Source organism: Dama dama, chromosome 9, assembly GCF_033118175.1.
Source record: "Dama dama isolate Ldn47 chromosome 9, ASM3311817v1, whole genome shotgun sequence".
In the NCBI taxonomy this organism is placed as follows: Eukaryota; Metazoa; Chordata; class Mammalia; order Artiodactyla; family Cervidae; genus Dama; species Dama dama.
This window is the reverse complement of record NC_083689.1, coordinates 9,543,322-9,554,254: the sequence shown is the minus strand read 5'-3', so window position 1 is coordinate 9,554,254 and position 10,933 is coordinate 9,543,322. Positions and strand designations below refer to the sequence as shown.

The following is a 10,933-nucleotide window of genomic DNA, read 5'->3' as shown; positions in this document are numbered from 1 at the left end:
CTCTTACCAAGTAGGGCCAACAGTCTCTACTGCCGCCGCCACTGGGCATCCCTGAGGATTTCATGGTCAAATGAGTGAGGTTACCTTTAGGAATTCCTCCAAATACAGCTGGTGCTTAATACCCACCGGAAAAATTGTAGCAATTATATTTATTGCTATTTTTTCAGCCCAGTACAGGATGGAGTACAGACTCAGCTCCCCAAAGCCCGTGTGGCTTAGCCTTGCAGAGGTTTCACGAAAGGGGTTCTGTGAAGGGTTCAAAAGAATGAGGTGGGATCGTCCAGCTATGGGGACTTCAGGGGAATCCCAGCTCCGGAACCTGCTGCTATTTGAATGTGGCCATGTGGACTGGGGTTTCCCCAGAACTGGAAGGGGACATGTGCTGTAGAGCTGGGGGCTGGACTGATTTCCAGGAAAGAGTGGGGAGCATTTCCTTCTGTGGGGCCCAAATCTTTGCCTTGCAAAGTCTGAATGTGTCGGTTACTTCCCCAACACTCCCACCCTCCAAGCCTTTATCTGGGTTATTCTCTCTGCCCACTCTAGCTGTCCTGCGAACACCTTCCACCCTGCCCCCAGCCTGGGGCAATGCTCCCTCTGTTCTGAGCCCTTCACGATAGCTTTAGTCCCTAAACCTCACTTCTCCTACTTTATAGAAGAAGAAGTTGGGGCTTCATCACCTGAGGTGTCCAGCACAGGCCTGGAGCAAACCTGGGTCTGCCTGATTCCCCTGGATTTGGGGTCTACAGGGCTAGACCCGCATCCCATGTATCAATATATTGTACAGGCTTCAGGTAATGACTGCTCCAACCCAGGCTTCTCTTCTACCAAAGGAGCTGGCAGAGGGCAGGGGTGCACCCCTCCTCAAGCCTAGGAGAGCAGCAAGAAGGGACACCAGCTTTCTCTTCCCACCCCCCAGCCAGGGATGGGGGCGCCCCTCCCTGCACTGGCTTCTGCTTTCTGGCCCTGCTGTGGTCAAGCCTGAGTCAGCTCCACGGGACGCCGTCAGGGTTGGGGAGCCTGCGAGGGGGAGGGGTGAAGCTTGGGAATGAGAGGGGCCTGGCAGCCCACGGTGGGGCAAGGGGTCACCTCCCATGGGATCACAGGGTAGGGAGGTCGGAGAGTCGGGTCCAGGGGGTGGGGGCGGGGCGGGACTGCTCCAACGGCCCCCAGAGGGCTCCGTGGGCGCATAGAGACCTCCTATCTCTCGATCTCTCTGTTTCTCTGTCTCTAAGCCCCGACCTCACCTCTGCTCAAAGTGCTCAGCCTCAGCTTCACAGGACTGGGCCGGGCTGGGCGGGGAAGGCCTGGGGGAGACGGAAGGGCAGCACGTTGTTCAGGTGACTGGGGGCCCAGCGCCTGGCGGGGTTGGCGGGGTGGGGGGGGGGGGGGGGATGGGGTGGGGCTGGGATGGGAAGAAAGGCCCGGAGAGAAAAGTAGAGATACCTAGAGGCACCAGCCCGGGCCCCCGAGGGGCGTGGGCACTGGGAGGCGGGTCCCGCCTGGGGGCCGGGCCACCGCCGAGTTAAAGGCGGCTTCTTCCCGGGGCCACTGCTCCCCGCCGTCGCGCCTTCGCCGCCGCTGTGATGGCCTCGTCGCCGCTCCTGCTCCTGCCGCTCCTTCTGCTGCTGCTGCCGCCGGAGGTCCCCGCCGCAACGCGGTGGTCCTCGCTGGAAGCACTCCCCGAGGGGGCGGCCCCCTGCCAGGTAGCGTCGGCGGCGCAGCGGGCGGGCCAGCTGGGACCCGTGCCCCGGGCGGGGGCCGGCCGCTCCTCTCCTCCCACCACCACCCCCCCCACTTCGACGGGGACCACCGGGGTCCGGAGAGGATGCTACCCGGGGGGAGGGGGTGGCGACCCCCTCCCCAACCCCACCCTTCAATCCGGCACTTTGGCCATACTTTCTTTTCCCTTTCGCTTTCCTATCTGGAGTCCGAGTCCCTCAGCTGTCCCCCACCCCATCCTCCCGCAACCCCCTCCTCCCCTCACGGTGCATTGAGCACCAGCTGTGTACATCTGGAGCGAGAATCAGAGTCTCCTCTTTTAGGCCAGGGGAAGGAAGCCCAGACCAGCTGAGCTGCCGGCCCCTGGCCACGGGCACTCATCGAGGGTGCGTTTCGTTCCGGGAAGAGCGCGCGTTTTTCTGGTCCGGAGTAAGCAGATGCCCCGGAGGCTAAACCACTTGCTCACAGACACGAGCGCCCGCCACCCCTCAGCTGGAGACGGAAGTCAGCACCTATTAGGCGCCGCCTCCGCAGTAGCCTTGGGAGGAGTTCAGTGGACTGGTGGATAGGAAGAGTAAATAAGGAGTCAGTGCGGTGTGCGGCCTTGCTCAGCCCGGGGCCGCGGCTCGGGGAGGGGATGAAGGGGCCACAGAGGAGCACAGAGGAGCGGGGGTGATGCGCACCGCCGGAAGGCAGGGCTGGCCGCGGAGACCCAGACTGGTGAAGGCCAGGAATTCTTCCACCCTGTCGCCCCCTGGGTGAGAAGTTTCACTTCTCCTGGAGGAAAGCAAACTTTGTGCCTCCATTAACTGCCTACTGTTTGCAAATCTGTGTCACGTCAATCTTGCAACCTGATATTTAGGAAGATTTAGGCTTTGGGTGAAGCCTCAGCATCAGACTCCCACCTGACAAGGAGGGGAAGGAGTGTGAGATGGGGCACCTACTATCTGCAGCTTCCTTCCTGCAAGAGAGTTTAACTTGACTCACACCCCTTCCTCCCTTGCAGGTCGGTGAGCTGTGCCTGCAGGCATCACCCCAGAAGCCTGAAGTTCCCCTGGTCAACGTGAGCCTCTACTATGAGGCGCTGTGCCCTGGCTGCCAGATGTTCCTGATCCGAGAGCTCTTCCCGACGTGGCTGATGGTGTGGGAAATCCTCAACGTCACCTTGGTGCCCTATGGGAACGCTCAGGTGCCTGGGGACCGGGGAAACGGAGTCACGTGGCCACGGGAAGGAGGTCTGGGGGAGGGGGCAGCCAACACTCACCTCGTTGCTTTTCAGGAAAGAAACGTCAGTGGCAAGTGGGAGTTCTCGTGCCAGCATGGTGAGCGGGAGTGCAAGCTTAACAAAGTGGAGGTGAGCAGCTCCCCTCTCCCCCAGTTCCCAAGGGAGGGGCACAGAGGCTGGGGCCACTGCCCTGATAGATTGTGACTCAGAAGGGATTGCAAACAGCTCTGCCCCTTGCCTGTGAGCCTCCTTTTAATCATGTCTTTGTTCTCCACTTGATTGGTGGACACCTCGTGGTTATTCCTGGGGTGGTCCTTGGGGTGGAGGGTCCTCTGAGCCACTCACATCCTTGCCTGCCTGCCCCCACCCCCAGGCCTGCCTGCTGGACCAGCTGGAGCCGAAAACAGCCTTCCTGACCATTGTCTGCCTAGAGGAAATGACTGACATGGAGCAAAATCTGAAGCCAGTGAGTAACACCCCTCATTCAGCCTGGGTTGGGGGGCCTTGGCCTCCCTGCATCCAGACAGACCCAGGCTCAAGTCCTGGCCCCGCTGCCACTCTCTGTGCAGTCCCAGGAATACAGTGTCCTTTCTCAAAGATTCAGTCTCTGAATGGAGAGAACCAAGATCTTTTGCGGGCCTGCCTGGTAAATCAGGGAGGGCTTCCTGGATGAGGTGCCTCTGGGCTGGGCTTGGTTGAACAGGAATATACAGGGACACAGACAGTGATCCTTCTCTGGGGTATGGAGATGACACACCTGGCCCACCTCCCTCCCTGGAGGATTATGAAAAAGAACTCCCAAAAGGGTGACTCATCTACCCTGATTGTTTATTTATTCATCAAGCATCTGAGCCACCCAAGAGACCTGAAGCCTCCCTGAGACACCTCCAAGCCCTGCAGAGTCATAGTGTGGCTGGGGGTGTGCAAAGGAAGAGGGAACACTCAGGAGACTCAGAGGAAGGAGGAGGAAAAGTGTTCCCGGCAGAGGGAACAGCAAGTACGGATGCTCTGGGGAAAATAAGACCCTGCAGAGCTGGAGCTGCAGGTCTGGTCTTATGGGAGACAGCCTGAGCAGAAGCAGCCTGAGTCCCTGCCCTGGGGGCCTCCACGCAGACATGTATTAAGCACTTGCTGCATCCCTGGAAACCAGACTGTCTCCTGCTGTCAGTGAGGAAGCAGAAACTGGGCTTGGGGGAGTGGGGGTTGCTAGAAGGATGACTGTTGGGGAGATAACAGGGAGGAAGCTGAGGCAATGCCCCTGCTGACCAGCTCCCATCTGCCATCAGTGCCTGCAGATCTATGCGCCAAAGGTGTCCCCGGATTCCATCATGGAGTGTGCTCTGGGGGACCGTGGCATGCAGCTCTTGCACATCAATGCTCAGCTCACGGATGCTCTGCGGCCACCCCACACATACGTGCCCTGGGTCGTTGTCAATGGGGTAAGAACTCTTGGGGCCCCCAGGCAGGAACCAGGCTGATGGGTGTGTACATTGATCTGGGAGGCAGGAGGCAAGGGCCAGACTGGGAGCCAGTGGAACTTTTAACCCCCTGTCTTGCTTGTTCAGGAACATATGAAAGAAGAGGAACATCTCCTACACCTTGTCTGCCGGTTATACCAGGTAAGCCAGGCAGGGAATGGAGGGATCTGGCTGGTGGGGGTAGGGTAGGGTCTCCTTTCAGCACCCTAACTCACGGCCACCTTCTCCAGGGCCAGAAGCCAGATGTCTGCCAAACCACAGCTGACCTGTCCAAGCAAGTCCACTTCAAGTGACTGACAGTCAGTGTCCTGGGAGGGAGCTGGTGCAAGAAGAACGAAATCACACCTGTCCTTGTTTTTTGATCCCTGACTCATTAAAGCCACTACTTCTACCTATTCTATGAAGCCCAGACTCAAAATTCTGCCCCAGGATCAAGAATCTTGCCTCAAAAAAAAAAAAAAAAAAAAAAGAATCTTGCCTCACTGTGAATGGTGCTACATCAAAACTCACTTAATAAACACTTCTGGATTTTGTGATTCAGCAAATCTCCTTTTTTCAGATCTGCACAATGCTGGGACCCCTGAGAACCTCCCTGTCCCGGGGATGAAGAGCCAGACAGATATCCCTAGTCCCATGGGGGCAGGGATGGGCCAGAGAGGGAGGCGCCAGTACCAGAGGAGCCCAGAGGAGAAGTGAAGGTTCTTCATAGGAAGGAGGGACATTAGGGCTGGGGTTTTGAAGGGTGATTAGGAGTTCATTAGGCAGAAACTATATCTGTTACATCAACACACATCCCTAGCTACTCTTTTTCGCTGCCCCACACTAGGTGTTACGGGTTAAGCCAGAAGGTGGTAATTGGAGTCACGCAAGGCCACAGGTGGGGCAGTGACCTTGTCTGGGGAGTTTGAAAGAATATGTTCACTGGGGAGAAGTCATGGAGTTCCAGGGAAGGGGAACAAGTGTGAAAAGACCCAGACAGCAACAAGATCTGGCGTTAGAGTGCCAGGCTGAGGCATCGAAGAACAACAGGGCATGTTATAGGAAAAGTTCCAAAGAAGGGGAAAAAGTCATGGTTCTCATGGTGGTGTAAAATGAATACATGTTAAAGATTTTATTTATTTCATGATTTATAAGGGGAAACTGGTCAGATATTCAAAGAACAAACAGGTTTATAGATCAGGAATATTGAAGTGATTGGGCAAACCTGACTCACAAGGGCAGAGAAATGATCAGCTTTCCCTTTTTGTGCACCTAGTTTTATGATGTTTTTATAATTTTAATACCGTTGACCTTTGAACAACACAGGATTGAACTGCGTGGGTCCACTTCTACACAGATTTTGTAAAATAATTTTATTTGCTTTTGGCTGAGCTGGATCTTCATTGCTGCATGCAGGCTTTCTCTAGTTGCGGCGAGCTGGGGTCTACTCTTCACTGCAGTACATGGGCCTCTCATTGCAGTGGCTTCTCCTGTTGCCACGCACAGGCTTGAAGGCGTTTGGGCTTCATTACGGCTCACAGACTCTAGAGCACAGGCTTGTCGCTGTGGCGCACGGGCTTAGCTGCTGCTCAGCATGTGGGATCTTATAGGCCAGAGATGGAATCGGTGTCCATACATTGCAAGGCGGACTCTTAACCACTGGACCACCAGGGAAACACCCTACACAGTTTTCCCCCCAAAAAATATAGTCCTACATGATCTGCTTCCTCTTCCAACAACACAAGAGAAGACTCTACACGTAGACATCACCAGATGGTCAACATTGAAATCAGATTGATTATATTCTTTGCAGCCAAAGATGAAGAAGCTCTATACAGTCAGGAAAAACAAGACCGGGAGCTGACTGTGGCTCAGATCATGAACTCCTTGTTGGCAAATTCAGACAAATTGAAGGAAGTAAGGAAAACCGCTAGACCATTCAAGTATGACCTAAAGCAAATCCTTTATGATTATACAGTGGAAGTGAGAAATAGATTTAAGGGACTAGGTCTGATAGAGAGAGTGCCTGAAGAACTATGGATGGAGGTTTGTGACATTTTACAGGAGACAGGGATCAAGACCATCCCCATAGAAAAGAAATGCAAAAGGCAAAATGGTTGTCTGAGGAGGCCTTACAAATAGCTGTGAAAAGAAGAGAAGCAAAAAGCAAAGGAGAAAAGGAAAGATATTCCCATTTGAATGCCGAGTTCCAAAGAATAGCAAGGAGAGATAAGAAAGCCTTCCTCAGCGATCAATGCCAAGAAATAGAGGGAAACAACAGAATGGGAAAGACTAGAGATCTCTTCAAGAAAATTAGAGATACTAAGGGAACATATCATGCAAAGATGGGTTCTATAAAGGACAGAAATGGTATGGACCTAACAGAAGCAGAAGATATTAAGAAGAGGTGGCAAGAATATACAGAAGAACTGTACAAAAAAGATCTTCAAGACCCAAATAATCACAATGGTGTGATCACTCACCTAGAGCCAGGCATCCTGGAATGTGAAGTCAGGTGGGCTTTAGGAAGCACCACTACGAACAAAGCTAGTGGAGGTGATGGAATTCCAGTTGAGCTATTTCAATTCCTGAAAGATGATGCTGTGAAAGTGCTGCACTCAATATGGCAGCAAATTTGGAAAACTCAGCAGTGGCCACAGGACTGGAAAAGGTCAGTTTTCATTCCAATCCCAAAGAAAGGCAATCCCAAAAAATGCTCAAACTACTGCACAATTGCACTCATCTCACACACTAGTAAAGTAATGCTCAAAATTCTCCAAGCCAGGCTTCAGCAATATGTGAACCGTGAACTTCTAGATGTTCAAGCTGGTTTTAGAAAAGGCAGAGGAACCAGAGATCAAATTGTCAACATCCATTGGACCATCAAAAAAGCAAGAGAGTTCCAGAAAAACATCTATTTCTGCTTTATTGACTATGCCAAAGCCTTTGACTGTGTGGATCACAATAAACTGCAGAAAATTCTTAAAGAGATGGGAATACCAGACCATCTGACCTGCCTCTTGAGAAACCTGTATGCAGGTCAGGAAGCAACAGTTAGAACTGGACATGGAACAACAGACTGGTTCCAAATAGGAAAAGGAGTACGTCAGGCTGTATATTGTCACCCTGCTTATTTAACTTCAGGGTGCATGATGCAGAGTACATCATGAGAAATGCTGGGCTGGAGGAAGCACAAGCTGGAATAAAGATTGCCGGGAGAAATATCAATAACCTCGGATATGCAGATGACACCACCCTTATGGCAGAAAGTGAAGAGGAACTAAAGAGCCTCTTGATGAAAGTGAAGGAGGAGAGTGAAAAAGTTGGCTTAAAGTTCAACATTCAGAAAACTAAGATCATGGCATCTGGTCCCATCACCTCATGGGAGAACAGTGGAAACAGTGGATGACTTTATTTTTTGGGGCTCCAAAATCACTGCAGATGGTGATTGCAGCCATGACATTAAAAGACGCTTGCTCCTTGGAAGGAAAGTTATGACCAACCTAGACAGCATATTAAAAAGCCGAGACATTACTTTGCCAACAAAAGTCCGTCTAGTCAAGGCTATGGTTTTTCCAGTAGTCATGTATGGATGTGAGAGTTGTACAGTGAAGAAAGCTGAGCGCCGAAGAATTGATGCTTTTGAACTGTGGTGTTGGAGAAGACTCTTGAGAGTCCCTTGGACTGCAAGGAGATCAACCAGTCCATCCCAAAGGAGATGAGTCCTGGGTATTCATTGGAAGGAGTGATGCTGAAGCTGAAACTCCAATACTTTGGCCACCTCATGCAAAGAGTTGACTCATTGGAGAAGACCCTAATGCTGGGAAGGATTGGGGCAGGAGGAGAAAGGGTCGACAGAGGATCAGATGGCTGGGTGGCATCACCGACTCGATGGACATGGGTTTGAGTAAACTCCAGGAATTGGTCATGGACAGGGAGGCCTGGCGTGCTGTGATTCATGGGGTCGCAAAAAGTCGGACACAACTGAGCGACTGAACTGAACTGACTGAACTGACATGATCTGCAGTTGGTGTGTGTGATTAGAATGGTTAAAATTTACCTGCCTAGCATCTTTCACACGTAACAATTCAGCACTCTTAACTATAGTCACCTTGCTGTACCTTAGATCCTCAGGACTTTTGGTAAAAGTTTGTACCATTTGACCAACATCGCCCCATTCCTCACCCCATCCCCTATCTCCTGAAAACTGACGTTCTTCTGTTTCTGTGAATTTGGCTCTTTTAACTTTCACACATAAGTGAAATCATGCAGATTTTAACCGTTCTCTGTCTGGCTAATTTCTCTTAGCGTAACACCTACCAGCTTCATCCACGGCGCCACAAATAGCAGGATTTCCTTCTGTTTTTTTATGACTAAATAATATTTGAGCTGTCCCTTTTGTTAAGAATAATCTCAAAGAAAGACCTTCCTTGCCAGGTCTCATTGAATTTGCCCTGATTATTTTACAGAGGTACAACAAGAGTTCAGCTTGCTTTACTGGAAGTTTCCGTGAGGAATCTCAAAGTGGACTTCCAAAAGCCTCTATCCTTTGCTAACTGAAGATAAGAGCCCGAGCTTCACCAGCTGTATCTATGCCTTTTGGTGAATTTGGCTCTCCTTTGACGTCCCCGAAACATGCCAAGGATCTTGGTTGGCCTGGCTGGATCTGTAAGGCTTACCCTGCAAGCTAGGGACTTTCCTGAGAGGGTTTTGTAGCGCTCGCTCCCAAAAGTCCGACTTGGTCTCTTGACACTGGTTGGTGAAATCCTATCTGGGGATGGTCTCTTTTCCGGAAAGTGGAGCTTAATTCCACCCTGAGAGTGGGCTGGATCTGGGGATTCAATTCCAAGGAAGGGAAGGTGAGAAATGGTGACTCAACAGTGGAGCGGAAGCAACTAGCAGGCAGCCCCTGAGCCGCTGGTCCAGGTGAGGGCCACGTGCTTCAGGAGTAAGCCGTGCAGTATCAGGCGCTTTCACAAGGACACCACCTTTGTGAACCCCCATCTAACCACGAGAAAACAGCAGCTGAACCCAGATGGAGGGACATTCTATCAAATGCCCCACCGGTGTCATGGTCATAAAAAACAAGAAAAAACCCTGAAAGACAAGGAAAAAAACCGGAAAGATCGCAGACCAGAGGAGCCTAAGGAGAGGGATAGCTAAACGCGATGTGGTGAGATCATGGCCAAGTTTACATTTGAACAAATAACTGGAATTTGGACTGAAGTCTGTGCTGTGGTTCCCTAATATCAGTAAATGCCCCTTCAGGAATCTGCCACATAAAAATGTTTCACAGAGCTAAAAACTACAATCTGCTAGTGAATATAACAAAAAAGAGGCAGACTCCCAGGTATAGAGAACAAAATAGTGACTACCAGTGGAGAGGGGTGGAGGGGCAATATAGAGGTAAGGAATTAAGAGGTACAGACTCTCAGGTATAAAATATGCTACAAAGGGGCTTCCCTGGTGGCTCAGTGGGTAGAGAATCTGCCTGCAGTGCAGGAGATGGAAGCAGATGAAAGTTCAATCCCTGGGTGGAGAAGATCCCCTGGAGGCAGGCCTGGCAACCCACTCCAGTATTCTTACCTGGAGAATCCCATGGACAGAGGAGCCTGGCGGGCAACAGTCCATGGAATCTGAAAGAGTCAGATAAGGACTGAGTGACTAAACCATCACCAGGCATGCAGACAGAGTTTATAGCTTCATAAAGTTTAGCTGTGATTCAAGAGAAAACAGCGTAGAAGAAGTAAAATTTAGAATTTGATTTTGGGAAACTTGTCCAAAACATCAAAGATTTGAACACTTGGTTAAATAAGTTCATAGATTACTATGCAACCATTCTTAGTTACCTGTTTAACCAAAGTGACAGTAAAAGATCTTATAGACAAATACAGTAAGTTACATAATAAAAGAAAAACTTCCAGGTCTTATAACTTTGAGATGACTCAGTTTTCCTAATTAGAGATCCAATAAAGACAACATTTTGATAAAAATAGAATCTTCATTTTCAATATGGATTACTTAACAGGTAAAGAAAAATCTTTTACAGTAATCCAAGAAAATGTCCTTTTAGCAGAGAAAGAAAATCAAATTTGTGTTTTTCATAGTCACACTGTTGATATTAAAGCTCATTGTAGATAACTAACAAGGCCCTACTGTATAGCACAAGGAACTATACTCAATATCTTGTAATAACCCACAGTGAAAAAGAATCTAAAAAAGAATAGAGGATATATATGTATAACTGAATCACTTTGCTATATATCTGAGCTAATGCAACATTGTAAAACAACTACATTTCAATAAAAATTTTTAAAAATAAAGCTCATTGTTAAAAGTCTTGTAGTAATCCATTTATTTTTCACCAGTTTGACCACACTAGATAAGATTTCTTCTTTCTTCCTCTTCCACTTTCTAAATCCATTTAGGTTTTCCTCTTTTTTATTTTCCTCTTTTGTATTTTGAACCAATCATTAAATACTTTTAAACAAGGATAGAATCACTGTTCTTTTTCCTTCTTAAGAATGGGCCT

General features: G+C 49.9%; 1 protein-coding gene across 1 annotated transcript; it reads left to right on the top strand.

Moving 5' to 3' along the window:
• The first annotated feature begins 1,516 nt into the window (after window positions 1-1,516).
• On the top strand, window positions 1,517-4,958 carry IFI30 (IFI30 lysosomal thiol reductase). Its single transcript, XM_061149860.1, has 7 exons — window positions 1,517-1,703; window positions 2,726-2,908; window positions 2,999-3,073; window positions 3,318-3,410; window positions 4,231-4,383; window positions 4,510-4,563; window positions 4,653-4,958. Exons 1-7 carry the CDS (start codon window positions 1,584-1,586, stop codon window positions 4,713-4,715), a joined length of 741 nt encoding a protein of 246 aa, XP_061005843.1. The 5' UTR covers window positions 1,517-1,583; the 3' UTR covers window positions 4,716-4,958.
• Window positions 4,959-10,933: the final 5,975 nt, after the last annotated feature.

Bases quoted from the DNA above. Each gene is read 5' to 3' on its own strand.
- IFI30 (XM_061149860.1), top strand. From the start codon at position 1,584: ATGGCCTCGTCGCCGCTCCTGCTCCTGCCGCTCCTTCTGCTGCTGCTG. The intron at 3,074-3,317 runs GTGAGCAGCTCC...CCCCACCCCCAG, and splicing joins GCAAGCTTAACAAAGTGGAG to GCCTGCCTGCTGGACCAGCT. The intron at 4,564-4,652 runs GTAAGCCAGGCA...CACCTTCTCCAG, and splicing joins TTGTCTGCCGGTTATACCAG to GGCCAGAAGCCAGATGTCTG.